The sequence below is a fragment of the Carassius carassius genome, chromosome 40, assembly GCF_963082965.1.
Source record: "Carassius carassius chromosome 40, fCarCar2.1, whole genome shotgun sequence".
Taxonomy (NCBI): domain Eukaryota; kingdom Metazoa; phylum Chordata; class Actinopteri; order Cypriniformes; family Cyprinidae; genus Carassius; species Carassius carassius.
The window spans coordinates 13,853,353-13,878,856 of record NC_081794.1 but is presented as its reverse complement, the minus strand read 5'-3'; the positions used below and the strand labels follow the sequence as shown (position 1 = coordinate 13,878,856).

Below are 25,504 nucleotides of genomic sequence, written 5' to 3'. Positions count from 1 at the left end.
GCACACTTTCCTCTCAATAACAGAATAAACACAAATGAAAAGAGTGAGAAAAGAACGGTTAAGAAAGCATCCGATCATAATGAAGTAGATACGTTTGCATAAGCGCTACAATTCAGCACTTAGTCAAATCAAATAATTTTTATTTATATAGTACAAGAAGTATAGTACTTTATACAATAGTTTCCTTTAAAGCAAGCTTCTTTACAGTATTAAACATGAAAAAACAACAACAACGTCAGTGTCGCTTTGAATTAGAAATAAAGCTTCAGGTTCTACTGAATCAGCTCTCCAGTGTATTCACGTTTTTACTTGCGTCTGATCTCTAAGGACTGAGCAGAAGAAATTAACTGGAGAAGATTTCTACATCAAAAGAAGGGGAGCTTCAGAACACACCAACCTTATTACATAATCATAAGGAATAAATGTTCGAAGGTGTTTACTAATCAGAGCAGAACTTTTGTTTTTAACAAGCTGTTTTGGACTGATTTTGTTTGAAATTATGCCACAACAGTTTATTTTCCAATTTAGCTTTTTGATTATGGCCTATGAAACTTTTAAGGTTTAATTACAGTACCAAGATGTCCCTTCAAAGGTATTGCCTCACTTACAGGTTGTAAATAGTTTTTTTTTTTTTTTAAATGTGTGTTTATTTCCAGAGTTTTTTTTCTCTCCTTTTTTCCACTAATGAATGTTGTTGTAGTGTTATATTGCTATTGATAATTGAGATTCAGGCATCATTTAGTCACTCTCATATTATTCTTTTTCTTGCATTTTAGATTCCGGTTTAAGAAAAGAGCGCAGGCGTAAAAAGAAGATCACAAACATCATTTCCTTTGATGATGACTTTGACACGGGAGCGGAAGATGAGGACGAGGCTGGTGAGGACGTTGTGAGGAGTCTCAGGAAGAGTATGGTGGGTCATGTGAGTTCGGAGGAGGCTCTGGACCCTCCGGACTCCACCTCTTCTATTTATAACGGCCTGACTGAGCCTGGGATTGTAAGCTGGGCTGAAACACCCCTGCAGAATGGAGTATTGCCTGATACCAAGAGCATTGACAATGAGGAGGAGGAAGAGGATGATATTTATGGAAAGAGCAGGCCAGAGCCTCCAGAAGAGGATCATGGGAATGGGGAGCAGTGAGTTTACTTGACATTTTGGTTTATTTGTTGCGTTAATCAAAACCAGTATGAAGTGAGACTTGAATTGAATGGACTTAAATTGACAGTTAAAAATAGATATATTAATGAACGATTAACTTTATAATAACGCTTGTAACACTTGTCACATGTACACTAATGTTCAAAAGTTTGGGGTCAGTTTATTTATTTATTTATTTTTTTTTACATTTTTTTAAAAGAAGTTAATATCAAAAGTGAATCAGCAAAAACATTTGTAAAGATACATAGAAATTTTATTTAAAATAAAAACGTGATATTTATCAGATGATCCTGAATAAAAATGTGCCACGGTTTCCACAAAAATATTAAGTAGCACAACTGTTTTCCATTCTTTTCACTATAACAGAATATCAGAATGATTTCTGAAAGATCATGTAACAACTTAAGACTGAAGTAATGGAATACATCACAGGAATAAGTTACACTTTAAGATACATTAAAACAGTATAGCTATTTAAACAGTTATTGTATTACAATAATATTTCAAAATATGAATTATGATATGAATATGTTTTACTGTATAAGCATATGTGATTTTAAAAAACATTTACAAAATTTTACCTCCCCCAAACTTTTGAATGATAGTGTATTTACTATAGTAGTAACTATAAAAGCAGCTAACATAAACCAAACCCTATAGTAAATACATGTTTTTAAGTAATTAATTTTAATTGTGAAATTACATTGTAATAAAGACACATTCAAATAAAGTATGACCATAAGATTCTGCTCTACATAGGCTGGTTGTGGGGAGTTTATCAAGTGTTTCCACATGGAGTCCAAGGCAAATCATCACTGACAATGACAACTCACACATTCTCATACCTCTGGCCCCCAGCGAGCCCTACACACAACTAGGTCAGCCCCAGGGGTTGTCAGACAATGTCCTCAATCAGGGACATCTTGCTATGTTTTTACAGTCTTGTCCTTTTTTATGTGTTGGCATTTTTATGTGTCTGAAAAATTCCAAATTTAAAAATTAACTCAAAATAAAGCACTACGTAATTGAGTGTGTTATGTGTAACTACGGTCCTGGCATGGAGAAATTTGTTATTTTTGTGCTTACAGCTGGCAGTTCAGTTGAGAATGTCAAATTTCATGGACAGAAGGAGAGCTCAAGCCCACCAGCTGACAGTGAAAAACAAAGCCAACTCCAGTTTAGGTATCTGATACAAAATAACAAATTTTTGTAAGATTTCTGTTAGTAAAATGTCTTCTTTGAAGACTGATGCTTATAGTCGTTATTACATTTTGCTGTCTCAGTGCGGAGTCAGACTTACCAGTACAGATTGCGCCTGTGACCAGCTTTTTGCCGACCCCTGGCCTTCCCGAATCCATGACCATTGGTGAGTTAACCTGAGATAAACCGTATAATTGTCCAGAAATCTTAATTGGGTCTTAAGCTCTTTTTAATTATATTCCTAAAGGTTATGCTGCTTTACACAATTTGAAGATTTGTATGTTCACACAGCTCTTTTTAATACAATGGCCAAGCTCTAAAAATGTTTAAAAGTTAAATATCAGTAAGATTGATTTTTGAAAAATGAATAATCAGCCAAGTGTATTTGCAAGTGACCAAAAGTGAGACTAGACATTTACATGTTAACAAACCATTGCTGTCAAATAAATGCTGTTCTTTAACTTTCTGTTCCTCAAAGATTCCTGAAAAAAGTATCAGGTTGCCACAAGCATATTAAGTAGCACAACTGTTTTCAACATTAATACAAATAAGAAATGTTTATTGAGCAGTAGATCAGCATACTAGATTTCTAAAGACTCTAGAATACTCTTGTGACTCTGAAGACTGTAATAGCTACAGAAAATGTAGCTTTGCCATCAAAGAAATAATGAAACCAAAAAACGAAAATGTTTATGTTGTTTATCTGCTTACCCCCAGGGCATCCAAGATGTAGTGGAGGCAGTGCAGTGGGGCTTGAAAGTATGGGCACCCCTTGCAGAATCTGTGAAAATGTGAATAATTTTCAAAAAATAAGAGAGATCATACTAAATGCATGTTATTTTTTATTTAGTACTGTCCTGAGTAAGATTGTACATAAAATATGTTTACATTTAGTCCACAAGACAAAAAAATTGCTGAAATTATTAAAATAACCCCATTCAAAAGTTTGGGAACCCTTGGTTCTTAATACTGTGTGTGGTTACCTGGATGATCCACGACTGTCTTTCTGGTTTGTGATGGTTGTGCATGAGTCCCTTGTTTGCTCTGAACAGTTAAACTGAGAACTGTTCTATAGAAAAATCTTTAAGTTCCTGCAGATTCTTCAGTTTTCCAGCATCTTTGCATATTTGAACCCTTTCCAGCAGTGACTGTGTGATTTTGAGATGCATCTTTTCACACTGAGGACAATTGAGGCACTCAAACACAACTATTAAAAAAGGTTCAAACATTCACTGATCCTCCAGAAGGAAACCAGATGCATTAAGAGCTGGGGGGTGAAAACTTTTGGAATTTGAAGATCAAGGTAAATTGTGCTTAATTTGTGTTCCGGGAAACATACAAGTATCTTCTGTTGCTTACGAAGGGCAGAACTAAATGGAAAAAAATTATATTTCAACAAAATAAAAAAATTTGGCCATCTTCATCGTGTTCAAAAGTTTTCACCCCTAACTCTTAATGCATCTTGTTTCCATCTGGAGCATCAGTGAATGGGGTTATTTTAATAATTTCAGCAATTTTTTTGTCTTGTGGACTAAATGTAAACATATTTTATGTACAATCTTACTCAGGACAGTACTAAATAAAAAATAACATGCATTTAGTATGTTCTCTCTTCTTTTTTGAAAATTATTCACATTTTCACAGATTCTGCAAGGGGTGCCCAAACTTTCGAGCCCCACTGTATAGCTTTTATTGAAGTTTAACAGTCTGTGGTCACTATGAACTTTGTCGTCGTATGAATAAAAGCTGGTTGATTCTTCAGAAATTATCTTTTCGTTTTCCTAAAAAAATATTAAAAAAAATAAATAAAATACAAATTGCAGCAGATTGTTTTGGAACAACATGAAGGTAAATAAGCACTGATAGGATCATTGTATTACATATGTGTAATTACAGCTTTCTTTTTTGAGTGAACTGTTCACTTGTGTGAACTGTACACTTTTATGTATTTGAGTTACATCTAAAGCATTTAGGTCTTTGAGGATTTGGGCTGTGGACAGATGGCATCATTGAGGTAAACTGCCTTGACTACAGCTCTGTTGTCTAGTGGTTTGGTGCAGATGTGAGGTCTTTTAAATATCGGCAATATGACTTAGCGTTTGAAAACATGACTTTGAAACTGGAAATTATGATGGTGATCTAACAACTTACTGTTTTTGTGCTGCCAAGACATACTATGTTTGTAGGGACAGACATCAGATTTCTATTCTTTTGATTCACCCCTGCATACTTCCTCTTTCCAGATGAGGTCACTGTTGGTTCAGTGTGAAATACTCTCACCTTGTTCCTCTTTCTCTCTCTGTCTTTTGTCTGGACACAACTCTGAGATGGGGCTGGAGGTGACTAGTCCAGTTATACTTCAGCTTTCAAAAATAAAACAGAGAAAAGATGAAAGCAAGAAAATGTAGGGTGCCCGAATCTGCTTGTGCTCAAAGACGTGAGTCAAATTCAATTTCAGATCAAAGATGGCTTTCTCAGTATGCCTTAATAACATATTAACTGCTATTTATTTATTGGTACCACGAACATTACCTTTAAGGCATGAAAATGCTATTTTGTTTTTTATGAGCTATAAAGTAGACAGGTTTTGACTTGGATCACTATGTGCATTTATGTACTCCACAGACTTTCCTTTTATTCTGTGCAAAAATAATTGTGGATTTCTAACATTATTATTATTTTTTTATATGCAGAAAAAACTATAAGTCAGCCATTCATAAAAAGATACTCCACTTAAAAGCTAAGTTTTTCTGAAAATGAATATATTTCTTCTGTAAGACACAAAATAAGGTATTTTGAGAAATCTTTTTTGTTGTTGTTGTCCATTCAATGGAAGTCAAACGTAACCAAAATGGTTTGGTTACCAGCAGTCTGAAAAAAGTCTTCTTTACATTTCCACACAAGAAAGAAAGTTATAAAGGTTTGTAATGACATGAGGAAGAGTAAATAATGACAGGATTATCGTTTTTTTGGCTGGAACATTAAGTTAACTTCCTTTGACGATATGGAAACATTGAAGTAATTGATTGCAATAACTTTTTGCTTGTGACTAGGGGTGTACTGATAGTATCATGCCATGATGTATTGTGCTTTAAAATATAAAATTCATCCTGATAATGCAGAATGAGTAAATTAAAATAAAATATTTGAAAATAATAGAGAATAATAAAAACTTTTTAAATGTTTTTAATAAGTGACAGTGTAACATAATTCTGTATTTTCAATAGGGTTGCAAAGGGACAGAAAATTTCCTGGTAAATGTCTGGAAACTTTCCCAAACATTTTCTGCATCTTGTCAATCCTAATTTTCAGCTAAGCAGAATCATGAACTTTTCTATTTTGGTGTTACCATTACCCTGTGCGTTGGGCACCGGAACCCATACCAAGCCTGTTCAGGTCCACCCATGATGGAATACCAATTTTAGCATTTTTATTAACAGCAGTTTCTGTAAACGTTATCATAAGTCTTAGAAATAATAGTTATAATAATAGCAGTAAGCCCTTACCATTTTACTTTGCTTTTTGTTTAAAGTATCATTAGAGTAACCCTTTTTTGAGATCAGGATTGAATGAGATCAGTATCGAATGTATCGAACCGAATGGTGATATAAGTGTATAGTTACACTCCTAATTGTAACACAAAGCTGCAGGTTCAGTCCCTAGCAGGGGTGACCCCATTGTGCTTTTAAGCAGACACTTAATCCCAGGTTACTCCAGAGGGAATCTCCATGCAGATAATGCACCGTAAATAGCCTTTGATGAAAAGCCTGTGCTAAATGTGAACCAGTGCCAGGTGTGTCAGACTGCTGTCTGTAAACCTTGCTTTCTGGGAAGAAAGTCAAAGCTTTAGCTCCTTACTTGCCTGCATCCTCTAAGGATTACAAACATACTTGGACCACCTCATCCTGGTGTGTTTCTCCTCCTCCAGATGAGGTGCTCTGGGAAAGGGAATGGGCTCTTCCACAAGAATTCTCCTTCAGATCCTTCTCCTGCACACACACTTCTTTGCTCCTGTGTAGCGTTACCGTGCACAGTGCAGCACATAGCCCATTTACAAAATTCCTTGAGTGGATGAAAAACTGCCTTATCAACAGATTTGTTTTGTACAATTCCTGTACTGTACTTTATGTGAAACCTGGACTAAGCAGCTTGCATACAGTCTTTATTAGAAAACATGTACACTATGGGTGTCGCCGACTAAGGATTTAACATAGTTGAAACAGAATTTTCTAATCTTGCCCGAATCGACTGATAGTCGAATCATATATATGGAGTCGGGGGGTAAAATACATTTTCAAGAGTCAGGTCATCAGACATTCATCAGTCATAATAGCTCAACATAATAATAATAATACATGCTTAATAGGTAGTTAACATTGGCCGGCTGCAAATCATATTGTTTTTTACTTCTCAGAGCTAATGAAACTGAAGATTTGCACCAATAAGTAAAACCAGATAATCCACACATAAGACGAAATCAAAGGATGGAAGAAATATTCAATGAAGCCGGTGTGCATTAATGTTTACTCTAACTGTATAGAGATTTTCACGGAGGAAATTAACGAATATCCTGCTAATTTTCCGGCTTTGAAGCATTTCCTACTGGCACATAAAACTCCATGCGATCGTCTAAATATGAGCTGCTGTGAAAACTGCCCAAAGACAGCTAGTTTTATCCAGGCCCGGTTCCAGAATTAAATACTGAGGATGCTTTAGAAAGTGTGCTCTAGCCTCAGAGTACATAATTGTAGACAACGCTCTGAAATAATTGATTCTGATTGGTCGTTACAGCATTCAGTGGTAGGGCTGGGTGATACATTGAAAATTAGCATATTATCTCAGTAATCTTTGTTCAATAAAAAAAAATTAGGGAATGTTGTGAATTTCATGATAATGTGAAAGGTTTAGCTTAAACAGTAAGCCAGTTTCAGTCTCCTTTTTGGTCTCCCATGTATGACAAATACAGAAGCATTTGAAAGCAGCTGATAGGCAGTGCGTAATAACAGAGACAATTTAAGGCAAGTCATTTCACTTTGCGCCCATCTTTGAAATGCGTCTCGGACAGCTATTTCAGTCATTCAAGTACAGCGCCTATTTCTTTGAATAGGAAAACATCAAATTCTCCAATGCTGTTCACCTGAGCTTCTAACAGCAGCTGCAGTGATGTGATGACTTTTACCAAATAGCAATTGGCTCTTCAGAAGGCAGTACTATTCAGCCATATTGTGCCTTTCACTTTCTCCCATTCCAAAGTAATATTATTGCAGCAACTTCATATATCTACTGTATTTGGAAATTTTAGCAACAGTGTCTATTTGTATGTGCATTCTGTTAAGGGCCTCAAAGATTTCAATTTACAATGTTTTTTTTGCAGCATTGAGCACGCAGACAATCATAGACATACAGAGGTGGCCAAAATTATTAGAACACTAGTATTTTCACCAGTTAAAAATAGTTTTAAGTCCATTATTTCTTTCTTTTGCTGTAGCATGTCAGTAAGAAATATCAGTTAACATTTCCTGTGAAAGTTTACTGGTATTGGTCTAACAACTGAAATTTCGGTATCGCGAAAACTGAGGAAACTGCATAAGCTGAGGTTGCCAACGGGAAATTAAATTGGACCATTTCAGTCAGCAAAGGGGGTCCCTTATTCACCTCTGTAGATTTTTTTTCAACAGTTTTGATTATTAATTTACATGCTACTTTAATTATGAGTAAATTTGTATGGTTGTATGGTAAATATTATTGTTATTAATATAATTTTTTGGGAGTTTATCTTGGTTTGGGTTTATTACTGAATATATGTTTTTTTTGCCTTTGGGTTTATTTCTTTCTGAAGGGTTGAAGTTATATTTTATTAAGAGGTGTCATTTCTAATTTTCAAGAGTTGCTTGTTTTTTTTAATTGACTTATTCATTTGGGATAATATGTTGCATGGCTAATCCTGTATGCATTTTTTTTTTATTTTATATCTAATTTCTATCCCTTTTTCATCAACTCATGTCCTCAGTGTATAACTTGGCCAGATTTATTACAGTAGCCAGACTGAAAAAAAGACTCCTTAAAACAAATGTTGTCCGTTTGTTGTAACCATTTTCTGCAATTAGTTTTTGAAAGGGACATTGCATATAAGTATAGCGGTTTCTGATTACGCCTATGGCTGCCAAATTGATCTCTGGTGGTCTGCTAAGCTCTTTCTGTTAGAGAGACAGTAACTGAGCTATATCACTGTTCAAAGATACCAGAGTTGTTGTTCTTCAAAAAAATAACAAAGACATCTTTGACTTTCTTTTGTTGAAAGTACTTTTAGCTTGTTAAATGCGGATCAGACCAGCCAGGTTTATATAGATGGCTCTGTCCAAGCCTGCGGTTCCTCTGAGATTCATTAATTGATAATGGACTGATAGGAGCATTCAGACTTTGTCTTTCGGAGCCGTGTTGTTGGGGTTATCTAGGTTACCCAGTGCCAGGTTATCCAGCTTTCAGAGTGCAACAACAAAGAAACTGACTCTCTCTTTCCTTTTCACTCACCATTCTGGATTTAGACCGTACCGAGTGTTGCCGTTTTTTCCTTTGTCTTTTGAAGTGCTATAATAATGCTTCCCAGTCAGAGCTTTATGTTTCACTCGGATTATTCACAGGCTAATGTGTTTTGAGACAAAATCTGCAGAGGCTCTTCTTACAGCTGTGTTATAAATGCCTTACCCTTTCACGTCACCTTCATTTTCAAGAAAATAATGTCGGGTTGGTATTTTAAGCCATGCATAGTTCTCTTTATTAGTTCTGTGGTGCTACACAAATGAAAATGTCAGCGTTATAAAACAGTAAACCTTACTAAAAGAATGAAGACAGGTGTGGGACATTAAATCCCACTGAGATATTGAGTCTTATTGTTCAGAAGTCATTTTTTTTTCTGAGTCAGGTGAGGACAAAAGCCATTGTTCATTTTGAGTTAGTTTTGATACCTTAAGTCAAGGCAAGTTTATTTATATAGCACATTTCATACACAATGGCAATTCAAAGTGCTTTAAATCAAAGGAAGTAAAATTATAATTTAAAAGTAATCACAACAATAAAACAACAAATTATTTTTTTTTTTCAAATGATTTAAAAATGTTTTTTAAACTAATTTAAAGCAGTTAAACATAAAGATAAAGAAAATGATTATGTATAAAATACATTGCAATTAGTTCGTACATTCAATAAAAGCACAGCTAAACAGATGAGTTTTGAGTCTGGATTTAAATGTGGCTAAAGTTTTAGCACATCTCAAACTGTTGCACACTGTAACATGAAAAACTTGTATCGATGTTATTGGCAGTGTTGGGAAGGTTACTTTGGAAATGTAATAGGTTACAGATTACAAGTTACCCTATTTAAAATGTAATAGTAGTGTAACTTTTTAAATTACTTTAATAAAGTAATGTAACTAATTACTTTTGAGTACATTTTGATTACTTTTATAAATTTCTAATGAATGTTAATTTGCAACTGTTAATCATCTTCAACCATTTTACACCATGCAGGTTTAACCTTAAAGTAGTGCTCAATACTGTCAGACTTTCACCATCCTTCATCACCTGAATTAAGATGATCAATTTTGAACAAATCCACCACACAATCAGACTTTAGTACTGCCTTTTACTTAGAGATTGATCTGAAGTTCAAAGCAGATTTAAAATCAAAAGAAATAGTTTATAGATACTGTTTTTGAAACCAACTCTTTGCATAACTACAGGCATCTAACTGCATCTAACAATGGTTTGGGGAAAAATAGTTAATAAAAAAAATAAAAGCATATACATCAACTCACATACGGTTATCTAATAAGCATGTGTCCTATTTTGTGTACTAAACTCCTGAAACATTGGTGTCTTTCTGAAACACTGCTGTCTCTTTGTATATGATATGATGATAGTTTCTCAAAATAAGTAAAAAATGCTCATGAAGTGACTATTCTAGAGATTAATTTCCATGAGGGGCGGACTGGGAAAAAAAATAGGCTGGGAAATCTCACACTCATACACCCACAACCCATTCTGAAACATGGACAACCCTATTTTTTTTTTGGACCTGACATGAAAAAGATTTGAATCCTTAGGTTGGGGGACTTGCAACGTAATTAAGAGTTCTCTCCTGAACTGCACCTTCACTTCCATTATCCATCCATCTCTCTCATGACTTTAATACTGAAGATTTTTATTTGACTTTTACCATGTTTTGTAAGTGCAATTTTGTTTTTTTGGCAAATGAATTACCACTTGTATTTATTTTTACTACAAATTCCATAGTTAAACCACGGTTAGTGCCATACCATAGGCTACATTAATTTTCCTAAGGGTTGTGTTTTTGTATCCACTAGCTCCCCCTAAACCTATGATAAAATATGATGATTTGTCTGCTAACTTACTACTGGAACATTACAAAAGATAATAATGACATCGTTTATACAGTATTTTGAGTGATTGCGAGCAATGTGCTGCTGCTGCTTGACTAAGTAAACAAAGACAAAACTACATTAGCATATTTACAGATGAAACTGACCTGCACCTGAAACCTGAACAGAAGTGTCGCTTCTCTGCTCCAGCTGTGCGCTTACACAGTTCACTCCGGTCTCTCTCTCGCATTGATTACTTGGAGTCTGATCCAAACCGTTCGGCGGAGGCGCGGAGAGCGCGCGAGCCCAACCATTGCCAGTCACGACTAACCGATTCATGATTTATTAGAGATTTAATCATCGAATGGCGGATTCGGAAATAATCGCTTTAGTATATTCGGCCTGCAATTATACAATAACAATATTAAAGTAGAAGGCCAAATCGTCTGCCAGGCCACCGGGAATAGTCCCGGTTCTCCCGATGTCAAGTCAGCGCCTGATTTCCACAGACACGCAGAATGTGCAGGATTCATATTCAGTCTTTTTGCGGCTTAATATTCACAGACATAAGTCCATATCGGGTTTTGATTCAAGTGTACTGACCTAATTTTGATTTATTCGTCCAAAATGTGGCATATTGCGTCCGCGTTATAGGCTGAATTCCATTTTTATGACTGGATTCGAATGTGTTTTCCGCGTCTCGGATATTATGGGCCATATGTCTTAGTGCAATTTGGGAAAGAAATAAGCTGTATGTGGATGTGTGTAAATATTCAAATGTAATCCTCTTTGTAATCGTAACAATTTTCATAAGTAACTGTAATTTAATTACTCATTTTTTCTTAGTAACTGTAACTGATTACTGTTACATTTATTTTGTAATTAAATTACGTAACGCCGTTACATGTAACTAGTTACTCCCCAACACTGGTTATTGGTTACTTCAGTAACACAAGTGGAGGAGGAAGATGACGCTGCTCCGTGTCTCTCCTGAGAGCTCATCTTTACAGACTGAGACGATCGAAGGTCAAATACGGTTTACATATTTAGTAATACAAAGCACGACGTATTGCATACAAATCACCGCGAGAGCTTTTTTTTTCTTTTGCTTTTTTTATTAATGCAGAGAACAAAAACATACAAAAGTATAAACATACATCACATAATATCAACCACACAAAAAAAAAAAACTATAAAGAATAAAATAGACCTAAAGAAAAGAGGGCCAAAATCGAAACAAAATTACACACGATCAAAGGCAGAGCAAATTCTAACAGTCCTTATAGCTTTCTTATTAGTAGATACTGAGATTACATTCAAATAGTTTTCAATTTCTTTTAGGAAAACAGAGAAGACAAGTTTACAGTTGGAGAATTTGCATTTGTGAATGTGAAATTTGTTTAGGAAACAATTTAAATTAATAACAAAACTGATATTTTCGTTTGTGGGGTCAGTCATAATACCCAAATATATTGTTTTTCATATGTACTGAGAAGCCTGGCAAAATCTTACACTTGACAAACACATCAATATCATCCCAAAGTTTCTGAGTGCAGTGACATGACCAAAATAAGTGTACAGTTTCTTCAGAACTCGAATAAAAAGAGCTTGTAAGATCAATGTCAGATTTAAATCTTTGTATACAATTCTTTACAGGGTAGAACCTGTGTATGAGCTTAAAATAAATTTCTTTCACTTTGTCTGTGAAAATGAATTTTTGCGGTAGAGACCAGATTTAATCACCGCGAGAGCTTTCCAATATGCGCACCACTGAGTGGCGTCTGTACTTCCAGGTCAGAGAGCACCTGTCCATCAAAAGCTCACTATCCAATCAGATTAGATCACAGTTAGCCCCGCCCCCACGAGAGGTTTGTGTCAAAACACCAAATGAAAAACTGCGAAGCGTAAGCGAAATCTGTGGCAATGCATTCAGAATCCACGATTAGCGAAAACGAATCTTTGAAAAACATTAACAAAGAATGAAGCATATTTGAAGAGCCTGTTAAATTGGTGCGACTGAGTTCATTTTTTTCATTTTCATTGTGTTTTTCTTCTTTTGTAATGGCATATTTTTGATAGTTTCTGAAAAAGTTACATTAAATTTTATAAAGTTACGTTCATTTTTATTGAACCAAATGTAATTCCATTTTCATTTTTTAGTACCGACTTGGTACCGAATTACCAGGTCATTTGACAACACTACTCTGTACTGCTGTTGATTTTCTCAAAGGTGATTTTTGTCTGCCAGTCTTCTTACTGACTTTTACAGGAGCAATATCATCAATAACAATCTTAACTTTTGAGTTAAAGGAATCAAAGACAAGATCAACAGAGTCTGCAGAAATGCTTGGTGTTATAGAATTTATAAATAGCACACTAGTGTTCTCGTTAATGCATCTCTTTCTGACAGAGACAGATCTAGATTCAGTGGTAGCAGATATCAATATATCAAAGAAAATACAGAAGTGATCAGATAGTGCTAAATAAATCTAGAGTGTGTCCACTATTGTGTGTGGGTCCATGAACATGGTGAATCAGGTCAAAAGTGTTTAAACCTCAAAAGTGTTTCAAACATTAAAACAGTTTAAACGCAATTTAAGACAAATTTAAACAAGTGTTTAAAACGTTATAACATTGATTTTTTTTTCTCCTTAGCTGAACTGCGGCAAGCCATTGTTGCCATGATGAACAGAAAAGATGAACTCACCGAGCAGAACACGTAAGATTTTACTGATTGCAGTGAATATTATGAATATTATATCTAGATTTCACTGACCATTTTGTTGAAAATAAAAATAAAAACAAAACAAATCAAAAGCCTCGAGTTTCAGTGAGTGTCAGGCCTATTTTTTTTTTTTTTTACCCTATTTGTGAAAAGTACTATGATGTGCACGTTCAATAATGTGCAGCTGGGTAATTATCATGTGCACTTGTAGTCATTAAAGATAGCTTAGGAAAAGTGGGTCAGGTGTGTGTGTGTGTGTTTCTTACTGTTGTTATACTCTTTGGCACAGGTCTCTGCGCAGTCTCCTGGATGGAGAAATGGAGCACTCTGCTGGGCTCAGGCAGGAGGTGGACAGCTCGAAGAAGAGACTGGCTGAACTAGAGGAGAGACATGCAGCCAAAGTCCAAGCTCTCATGAGGTAAAGTCACTAGACACTAACTGAACAGTAGTCTGACATATTCCTACTATCAGCCTAAACTCTAGTTCACATTGCATTGCCAGACACCACCTACTTAGACAGCAGCTATCTGACCTACATGTGAAGCACTATAGTTTTTTAGTTTAGGGGTGAGAAAGTCTGAAATTGGTGATACCACAGTAATAGACCCCAGCTACTTCAAATAACTGCTCAGCAGTCATAGTAAATGTTACACAACAATAGCAAAGAAATAATCTAAAAATGTGTGTTTACTTTGAGGCCAGATTTTCCATCATATCAAACGTAGCCTATTCATGGAAATTTTCTCAGTTATCTGAGAACGTGCTACTTGAAGCAGAACATTCATACATTTGATGCCACAAAATTCATAGATTTGAGTTTTGAGGTTGCCAAACAACAGTATATGAGGACATATGTCACTTTGTTTTGATTTATATGTTACATTTTTGAATTTTTAATGATGAATTGTGATCCCAATGGTTGATATACCAGTTAGAGAAGTTTGGAGTGAAAATGGAATAATTGCATGCAGAGTTTTTGAATAGTGAATCTACGTCAGTTGCGGAAGCTTCCGGGCGAGCGGATTCTCTGCAGCTTTGTCTCCTCCGCTTTGTTGCTATGACTCTTCAGGATTGTAGTGTGTTCTCATTGGTTTGCAGGGCTGTGACTGATTTCATGCGTGAGGTAAGCTGTAGGCGACGCGCTCGCACAAGTGGAAAAATGCACTGTTGCTTTCAGATCTCAACTGCCGAAAATCACATTGTATTTAATGCAGAACCAAATTGACTAAATCAGAAGAAGAAAAAACCCCCCGCTGTAACTGTATATTTTTATGTTTTCTCAAGCATCGAAAAATTTAAAAGTCCACTTAAAACATATCTTTTTAGATTTTTGGTCATAGACAGTGTATGTTTGAAGATATACGTTATTGTCAATGTGGTAAATTAAAAATAAAATGTTTTAGAATTTTAAGAATTACAAGCAGGAAAAGAAAGAAACAATCCTCTGAACATTTTGATGTTATTTTCCCCTTAGTTTTGCGTATGGTCATGTTGCTTACAGTTAAAGTCCTCCCTGATTTTATTGTTGTAACATTACTAGGTAATATTTTAAAGATGGTTTTGGATGGTCTGTTATTAGAGTAGTGTCACCCGGGTGGGAGTTTAAACTCCTATTCACTGGGAATAAAAAAAAAAAAAGAATAATCATTTAGCAGATGCAGAAAAATACAGACCGGGGGAATTCCCCCCATCTCCCCAACCTCTGAATATTACATATCATAACGTAACTACGTGTAAACGTTATTTGGTGGTTTTTACTTGGAGAACCAGCTTTATTTTTCTGGCATTCGAATAACAATGGATAAACCTGAAATGATAGAAGAAGGATTTGGAGATGAATTTTATTTACAATGAGGTAGGAAATGCGCATTAAATTTACACAAATATATATATATTTATAATATATAAATATATATATATCATATGAGAACCATACGTGACCCATTAAATGCCACTATAATAAATGAATTAATAATAGTTATAATAATATAATAATATTATTACACTTTATTTAGTTTTTTTTTAATTGCATAATAGTAAATAAACTAAATAATAGTGTGTGATAATATTATTAAAAATAAAAAGCAGTCCTAGTATTAAATACAAATGCATTTATTTTATAGTAAATAAACTTAAAAATAAAATGCTAATATTTACTACTACTTTGTTTGTTTGCCTCTTTAAGAAGAATCGCTTTATGTATTCCCCAATTTTAAGTCGCTTTGGAAAAAAAGCGTCTAAAAATAAATAAACAAAAGCGTTGTCATCATATTCAAACTTAAAATCAGCAGGCTTTTATTTTGGCGGGTTGACGGCAAGTAAGTATACGCGCTTCCGGATTTAGCGCTGCTGATTAAAGAGCGTCAGTGGATGAATGCATAGACAGTAAAAGAATAAAAAATAGCCTAGATTTATGCTTTTGGTTAAAAATAAAAGAATAAAAAATAGCCTAGATTTATGCTTTTGGTTGAAAATAAAACTTATATAGTACAGTTTGTGAGCTAAAATGGTAATGGTGCATTAACAGCTGCCAACCATGTCGCATTTGTTATTTTGGTCGCGCATGTGGACCTGCGGACCACTTATGTGCACCCCTGTATATATATATATATATATATATATATATATATATATATATATATATATATATATATATATATATATATATACAGGTCCTTCTCAAAAAATTAGCATATTGTGATAAAGTTCATTATTTTCCATAATGTAATGATAAAAATTAAACTTTCATATATTTTAGATTCATTGCACACCAACTGAAATATTTCAGGTCTTTTATTGTTTTAATACTGATGATTTTGGCATACAGCTCATGAAAACCCAAAATTCCTATCTCAAAAAATTAGCATATCATGAAAAGGTTCTCTAAACAAGCTATTAACCTAATCATCTGAATCAACTAATTAACTCTAAACACCTGCAAAAGATTCCTGAGGCTTTTAAAAACTCCCAGCCTGGTTCATTACTCAAAACCGCAATCATGGGTAAGACTGTCGACCTGACTGCTGTCCAGAAGGCCATCATTGACACCCTCAAGCGAGAGGGTAAGACACAGAAAGAAATTTCTGAACGAATAGGCTGTTCCCAGAGTGCTGTATCAAGGCACCTCATTGGGAAGTCTGTGGGAAGGAAAAAGTGTGGCAAAAAACGCTGCACAACGAGAAGAGGTGACCAGACCCTGAGGAAGATTGTGGAGAAGGACCGATTCCAGACCTTGGGGGACCTGCGGAAGCAGTGGACTGAGTCTGGAGTAGAAACATCCAGAGCCACCGTGCACAGGCGTGTGCAGGAAATGGGCTACAGGTGCCGCATTCCCCAGGTCAAGCCACTTTGGGCTTCAGAGAAGCAGCACTGGACTGTTGCTCAGTGGTCCAAAGTACTTTTTCGGATGAAAGCAAATTTTGCATGTCATTCGGAAATCAAGGTGCCAGAGTCTGGAGGAAGACTGGGGAGAAGGAAATGCCAAAATGTCTGAAGTCCAGTGTCATGTACCCACAGTCAGTGATGGTTTGGGGTGCCATGTCAGCTGCTGGTGTTGGTCCACTGTGTTTTATCAAGGGCAGGGTCAATGCAGCTAGTTATCAGGAGATTTTGGAGCACTTCCTGCTTCCATCTGCAGAAAAGCTTTATGGAGATGAAGATTTCGTTTTTCAGCACGACCTGGCACCTGCTCACAGTGCCAAAACCACTGGTAAATGGTTTACTGACCATGGTATTACTGTGCTCAATTGGCCTGCCAACTCTCCTGACCTGAACCCCATAGAGAATCTGTGGGATATTGTGAAGAGAAAGTTGAGAGACGCAAGTCCCAACACTCTGGATGAGCTTAAGGCCGTTATCGAAGCATCCTGGGCCTCCATAACACCTCAGCAGTGCCACAGGCTGATTGCCTCCATGCCACGCCGCATTGAAGCAGTCATTTCTGCAAAAGGATTCCCGACCAAGTATTGAGTGAATAATTGAACATAATTATTTGAAGGTTGACTTTTTTTGTATTAAAAACACTTTTCTTTTATTGGTCGGATGAGATATGCTAATTTTTTGAGATAGGAATTTTGGGTTTTCATGAGCTGTATGCCAAAATCATCAGTATTAAAACTATAAAAGACCTGAAATATTTCAGTTGGTGTGCAATGAATCTAAAATATATGAAAGTTTAATTTTTATCATTACATTATGGAAAATAATGAACTTTATCACAATATGCTAATTTTTTGAGAAGGACCTGTATATATATATATATATATATATATATATATATATATATTTTTTTTTTTATATATATACTGACCACAAACCTTTAAATGGTAGTATACATTATTTGCAGTCCCTGTGTAGTAGTTATACATCTTTTATTACTTTTATTACTACTTTTTGTATTTTGGGTGTTTTACCTTTAAATAAGGCTTCTAACTCTTTGTTGAAGCATTTTTTAAGCGCCTATATGGTAAAAAATGTCAGAAGAGGTATGTTGCTGAGACTAACCAAAGAATTAGAAAAGACACTTGCAAATGATCAGAAGCCATTAAGCATTTTGTGTATTACTTTGTGTATTCACTTAAAGTATGAGAGTGGTCAAATTGATTACCACTACTTAAGTAAAACTTGTTTTTCTGACATCTTGTTGCTTCCTGTCTCAGAGTATTGCAAACTCAAAGGTTAAGATTCCAGTCAGTTTTTCTGTCTCAAACCTAATCTGTCCCAGTCAATAGAGACTAAAAATAAGGTGTGGAAACGGTCGGTGTGGCTGTGCGCTCAGAGGAAGAACCTATGAGTCGTGCTCATGAGCTTAGCTCCATTGATTCAGCCTGACTCAGTGGGCAGTATTTAAGAAGCAGGATCCATAAAGCAAGATGGCAGAATGCTCTCACACTCAGGCTCCTGTCAACACAAAGCTCTTCCACGCCGTCACGTCCAGCTTCAGCCGGACGAGCAGAAACAGACGAAGGGATGGTTGTGGCAGTGACTGACAGTCAGAATAATACTTTACTGAATGCTGCGGAGCTGCCAGGTTTTTTGTCTTCCTGAAGTGCTGCTGTGTTATTGGGAGAGACATCTTTCTTTTGTGAGCATTTCATCAGCTCTAATGTAGTGGTTCCTCAGGGGGATAATGTTGGGAGTGAATGAACAAATGAATTTAGCTCAGTAGGAGGACAGCGGCCGAGAGCAGGAGGCATGCTTGTCAGTATGACGCTGTGTCAAAGAGAGGATTATGGGGAGCAAACCACACTCCGTATCATGCTGGTGACATCTGCACCGTGTCTGGATGGTGCATCCCTCTACTTGCTCTTCATCAGCCTGTTTAGACAAACTGACACAGGGTTGGCCTTGTTTACAAGTCAATTTAATAATCTATCTGACGGGCTGCCAGCCAGCCCTGTTGTATTAACCGTTGCTTTTAGTCCTGGAGAATGTTCTCTTCTGATTGGCATTGGATTGTATTTAACCTCCGTTTTGGCTCAGTAATCGTCACATTTTGTGACACTTAAGATAATAGCAGCTGCTGCATAATGCCGGTGCTGTGTTTGACATTTTATTTACCTGTAGCCTTAGGGAGATGGAAATGGGTTCTGGGAAGGGCATCTAGATTGCTGTCATGCATAGTCATGTCTAGACTGTACATTTGCAGTGCTGAAGGAGCATCTGTGGATTTCTGACGAATATAATTTTACATTCAGCAGTTGGTGAGGCACCACATATCTCCAGAACATGGATTCCCAAACTACTACTTTAGTGAGGATTTTATTATAAGAGTTTTTATTTTACAATTATTTATTTGTATTTTTGTTGTGCCCCCCCCCCCCCCCCCCCATTTTTATGATTCAATACAAATATTTTTAACAGGGACACTTTTATCAAGATATTAATGAGTTATTGTTTTATTGATTTAATGTATTTATTGTAGTTTAATCTAAAGAGCATATTGTTCATTGGTAATTTTTCAGATCTACAGTGACTTAATTATTGAAATATAAAATTGAAAACTATCAAACATACTATTAAATTAAGCTTGACACGGAACAGTTTTGCAAATTATAAGACTTTCTTTTCATTGGATTTGAAGGCTAATGTTCATCTGTGATTTTTATCATTCATGCATCAGAAAGTTAAATAACCCAAAATTCATAACTGTTAAATTACAATTATTACATATATATAATACATTATACAAATGTATGAATTTATGTTATAGTTCTGTGGAACTTTCTGCTGTCTTCATGAACAAAACACGTATACAAATGCAAATATAATTATATAGAATATATTGTGAATGATGGGCATTATGGTTCTGTGGACCTTTGAGTTCTGTAACCAGAGCGGTTGTATTGAAAATCCTTTGTAGCTCATGCTTTTAATTGTTTTTCTGTGATCTAATTTCCCGAATGGAGTTACATTTAGGGAATTCATTAAGGAAGAGGTTTTCAAGAGAAACCTTTCTCTTCTGTGTGTACATCAGTACATGTATGGGGCACATAGCAGAGTGTTTTTGAATAAAAAAAGAAAGTAGTATTTTAGGTAATATTATCTGTGTTAAAGTGTGTTTAAGTTAAATGGTTTAATTCAAACTATTGTTACAGTGAGAAACAAACCGTGACCTGGTGTATTAAGAATTCACTTTTTTTGTGGTATGGATAAATGATTTATACATGCACATTAATTCTAGACCTGGTAGACTAATGCAACTATTACTTTGGAGAGAATGACATTATGGATGGGTTGCACCCAAATCAAGGTTTATCTAACAATTCTGTTGCACCAAACTTTACCAACCTTGTTTAAAAAATAAGCAGGTTTATATTTAAACCACCATTTTGATCCTGGATTTATTTTATATTTAAAATAGATTAACATTAATCCTGTTGCTCCATAGCTTTAAACTCAGATTTAAATCTCAATTAGGGATTAACTTTAAATTTACAGGTGAGGAGATTTAAATAAAATAAAGTGCTCCTACAGTTACAATATGTGGCTGATTGAACAAAGGCAGAAACTGTGGGTGAGTCAAGTTTATTTCCTTTATCGACAAAAGCATCTTATGTCAGAGACAGTTTAGAGTAAGGAATATTAACATTGTTACTATTTCATTACAATGGCAAATCCATCATAGCAGAGAAAATTAATCATAGATGGAGGTTTTAAGTGGAGGTTAAAATTCTAATCCCGGATTTGGTAATCTGAAAATTAAGTGGTACTCAATTTAAAATAAAACCCAGATCAACTAATCCTTTGATTAACTCTAAACATTGCTTAAATGAATCCTTGTTGGTTCAACCCACCCTAAGTGTCAAGGTGGCACTCATTAAGTAGACCACTATACGACCCATAAGCCCTTGAGAGGGACCTCAGCAGTCCCCCTCTTGTGCTGGATGTTAGTCTTTTAATATGAATCTACTAGCATGTGTGCATACTGTGGCTTGCTCTGCAGGGGCAGTGGAAAAGATCAATGTGGCACACCTGCATTGCCGAGTCCTCCCTATAGAGAAGCTGTCACTTATTAACTTTAATTAAATCGGTGCAGAATAGTGCGCAGCTCGCCACGTCCCCTCCTTTGAGAGCCTGCCAGACGCCTCTGGATCTCCTTCATTCTCTCTGTCTATTGAAGGGTATAACATGGGCAGTGATAAGCGAGTTACAAAAGGCATCCTGGAGGAATAGGAAGGGATATTTTTTCACAGTAGCACAACCTGGATTGATTCTGATTGATCTTCCCAAACCACCAGTAACAAGGCTTGTAAGCAAGCACGCATACGCACGCACACACATCTCGCTCCCCAGAACAGCCTTATTAAACTTTGTGTAAAGCATTTCCTGGAATTGAATTCAGTGGGGGGGCTTGCTGTGGGAGTCTCTCAGTGGGCTCCTCATGCATACTCCACATACATCCTGAATGTCAGGATAGTGTCGGATGATGTTAGCATATCCTTTATGCATTATTTTCCTGTAATTCCTAAAAGAATAAAATTTGTTTCTGTTGTGCAGTTAGAGGTCGACCGATAGTGGATTTTGCAGAAACCGATTAATAGCTCTATAAATGAAGCATACAGACTTTATTAGAGCCACAGAAAGACAAATGTTTCGATGAAAATGTCCAATATACAATTCATTATGTACATTAACAATGATTCGGGCGAAACATAATGTAATTTAATGGAAAACTATGTGAATCACGTGGTCATAATACAGTATAACTGGTTTAATAACTATTTTCTTATAACGAAAATAATTGAATATTTAAATACAATAAAGCAATACAGAAAAATATATAGTTAAACGTTTTACACAGATTAAACTATAAAATAACTGTAAAGACCTATGGATATAACTTTACAATAAGACCTCATTAGTTAATCTTAGTTAATGCATTAACATTCACAATGAGCAATAGCTACATTTGCTACAGAAGTTATTAATCTTTGTTAAAAAATACAAGTCTTAGTTCATGTTAACTCATTAAATAACACAGTTGCAACTTGATGATTTTAACGTGTTATTAAATATTGGAATAATTGAGATTTATGAATGTTCAGAAGAATTCTTCATTTTTTATGTTAACTAATGAATTAACTAATGTTAACTAATGAAGCCCTAATGTACGTAAAGCGTGAATGAACAATAAAGAATCAAAACACTTTCAAACAATATCTGGATGACTATGTAAATCTATTAAAATAAGTTTTAGAAAGTAGCAGCTGCTTTATTTATATGGTTTCCAGGGTGACGGCTGCATTTTCTGCAGTTTAGCGCCATCTGCTGTCAGAGAGTGAATGGGTTTTCATTCAGCGCATCTATCACGTGGTCCCCATGTGCTTCTCATGCGTGCTTGTTTACATCATTTTGATTGGTTGATGGGAAAAGTATTCTTAAAATGCATCCCAAATTCTGAATAACTTATAATGTATAATTATTATGGTATTTAGGAGTGCCCACGATAACAATATCCTGCATATTCATTACCGTGATATATCGCATTATCAAATACCGGCACATGTCTAGTGCAGTTAAAGGGATAATTTACTAAACAAATGAAAATTCGGTCATTAATTACTCACCCTCATGTCGTTTCAAAGCCATAAGACCTTTGTTCATCTTTGGAACTAAAATTATGATATTTTAGATTAAATCTGAGAGCTACCTGACCCTGATAGACAGCCACGCAACTACTACGTTCAAGGGCCAGAAATTAAGTAAAGGACATCAATAAAATTTTCCATGTGGTTCAACTGTAATTTTCTGAAGCTACAAGAATACTTTTTGTGCGCAGAAAAAACTAAAATAATGACTTTATTCAACAATTTCTTCTCTTCTATGTCAGTTTTTGATGCACATTCATTAAGAGTAACCATAACATATGCATGTGGTGCTGCTGACACAGGAGCCAGTGTTTCTCTCGAAAATCATTTATTTATTGTTGACTTTAATCTGCCATCAGATGTTGTTGTCATAATGTGTTGCTATGGGTTGCATCTTTCTTTGGACTTGACCGACTGGACAGACTGGCATTCTGCCACAGCGAGCTTTATGCTTTCTAATCTTGTTTTTTTCCTAGTCTTGATTGTGTTTATGGGGTGCAGTCTAACATGTTAATGCTTAGTTTTTTAAAAAACACATTATTTTCCCATAATTTACCTTTATTTTACACTGCTCTGTCCCTTCTCCAGTTAAAGGGTTAGTTCACCCAAACATGAAAATTAGCCCAAAAAACACTCACCCTAAAGTCCGCCTTGGTGTATATTATTTTCTTCTTTCAGACAAATCCAGTTGGAGTTATATTAAAAACTGTCTTTGATCTTTCAAGCTGTTTAATGTCATCTCAGTGGGTGTTGCAGTGCATAAGTCCAAAAGAAGTTAAATAAAAAGCACCCCCCTTAATAAAAAAGTGTCTCACACAGCTCCGGGGTGTGAACAAAGTCTTCCTGTAGTGAATCAATGCATTTTTGTAAGAAAAATAACCAGCTTTAAAACGTAATAATCAGTTTAATGTAGTTGTAAAATAACTCCACATTAAGTTTCTCTCGTTTTTAATATAAAATAGCTTATTTTTGAACTCACCAGCTTCTATGCACATTTTATCTCTTTTATGATAGATTTATTTTTACTATTTTAGGGAAAATGAGGTTCTGAAGGTCCAGCTGAAGAAGTATGTTGGAGCTGTCCAAATGCTGAAAAGAGAAGGCAGCCAAGGCAATGAAGGTAAGGCAGTGTTCTCATACTATAGCATATTTAACGAAATGTGGCCACCTTTTCATATACTTGGTGGTTTTTAAGAGCTTTTTAAAACTTGTAACCAGATAAAACCACCTATTCAGATACATAAACGTGAATGATTTTGTAGAATGTTTTTCAGTGTCACAGTTACTAACGAAGGAAACGTACTCGGTTACTAAACGTAACCTCGGTTCTATCTAGAAGAGCGAACGAGTACTGCGTCTTAGCTAAGACGCTACGGGAAAAGTCTCTTTTCACGAAATACTGAAGCAAAAAATTATCCTTAATTTTGTATTTTTGTAAAGCGCATTTGCAGCAGTACACAGCCATAGGCGAGACGGCTCGTTCGCTCATTGGCTTGTTCTGCGGCAACTGCACAGCCTATCGAGCGCGGGCTGAAGCAACATCAGACCAATAAGGGTGCTTCACGCCCTTCTTGCCACTTCCCGCCGAAACGGGTGTGGCCCAACCTATAAAAGGAGCTCGAAAAGGCTGACTCACCTGATTTATTTTATCGCCGAAGCGAACCAGAGTGAATCGTGCGCACGGCAGAGAACGCAGTACTCGTTCGCTCTTCTAGAGAGAACCGAGGTTACGTTTAGTAACCGAGTACGTTCTCTTATGAGAGCTCTCTCGTACTGCGCCGTGCGCGCAGGGATCACACACCAATAAACCTGAAGCAACGCCCAGGATTTACAGTGCACAGTCACCTGAGGGACTCACAGAGAGTCCAGGACAGAAAAGGGAAAAAGCCCTCCGTCCTATATCTAGCAGCATCCGTAGATGCGGCAATATGACATCACACAGCCGAGGCAAGGCCTGACCAATGTGGCAATGCGGGTCTTACGCAATACTGCCCATATAACAGTCGGCAGCGCATAGCGCCCGTGAACTCAGAATTCCCTCAGGGCCCTGATTCGACTATACCGACAACAGCCTTGCTTGCAAGGCGGGGACCTCCAGGTTATAGAACCTGATAAATGTAGACGGCGAGGCCCAACCTGCCGCCATACATATATCCTGCAAGGAGATCCCAGTAGACCACACCCACGACGAGGCGACGCCTCTTGTGGAGTGTGCTCTGACGCCCAACGGGCACTGAAGGCCCCTGGAAGCGTAAGCTAACGCAACTATCCATCTGGATAGAGTCTGTCTCGAAACAGCCATTCCCTTGGAACGTCCACCGAACGAGACAAACAGCTGCTCCGTCTGCCGAAAGGCAGCAGAGCGAGACACATAAACTCTTAAAACCCTGACAGGGCAAAGAAGACTCGAGTCTCCATCCTCCCCTGACACCGGCAGGGCAGACAGGGCAATAACCTGAGCCCGAAACGGTGTGTTGAGGGATTTCGGCACATAACCGTGCCTAGGTTTGAGTATGACCCTTGAGTCATTGGGCCCAAACTCCAAGCACGACTGGCTCACCGAGAGTGCGTGCAAATCACCCACACGCTTCACAGAAGCAAGAGCCAACAAGAATACTGTCTTGAACGACAGATGCTGAAGGCTAACCGATTGGATAGGCTCAAAAGGGGGACCCTTCAAGGCCTCCAAAACCGCCGCGAGGTCCCACATAGGGACTGATGGAGGTCTGGGAGGATTCAGCCTCCGAACTCCTCTGAGGAACCGGATGACTAAATCGTTCCTTCCTATTGACTGACCGGACGCCGTTTCAGAAAACGCCGCGATGGCCGCCACATAAACTTTGAGCGTGGATGGGGCTCTGCCCTTATCCAACAGCTCCTGTAGGAAGGAGAGGACCTCCGTCACCTCACAACTAAGGGGTGAATAACCTCGAGCTGTACACCAGCTGGAGAAC

The 25,504-nt window shown here is 36.6% G+C and overlaps 1 protein-coding gene across 5 annotated transcripts in view; it reads left to right on the top strand.

Moving 5' to 3' along the window:
* LOC132122152 (sorting nexin-29-like) overlaps positions 1 to 25,504 on the top strand; it is a 185,921-nt gene that overhangs the window by 5,113 nt on the left and 155,304 nt on the right. For 4 of the 5 annotated variants that reach the window (XM_059532089.1, XM_059532088.1, XM_059532086.1 and 1 more), the window contains 7 exons: positions 777 to 1,137; positions 1,919 to 2,037; positions 2,248 to 2,341; positions 2,443 to 2,525; positions 13,392 to 13,455; positions 13,751 to 13,879; positions 23,585 to 23,670. In XM_059532089.1, the coding sequence (XP_059388072.1) occupies positions 777 to 1,137; positions 1,919 to 2,037; positions 2,248 to 2,341; positions 2,443 to 2,525; positions 13,392 to 13,455; positions 13,751 to 13,879; positions 23,585 to 23,670 (936 nt within the window). The remainder of the gene's footprint in view (positions 1 to 776; positions 1,138 to 1,918; positions 2,038 to 2,247; positions 2,342 to 2,442; positions 2,526 to 13,391; positions 13,456 to 13,750; positions 13,880 to 23,584; positions 23,671 to 25,504) is intronic. The other variant, XM_059532087.1, reaches the window with a different exon arrangement.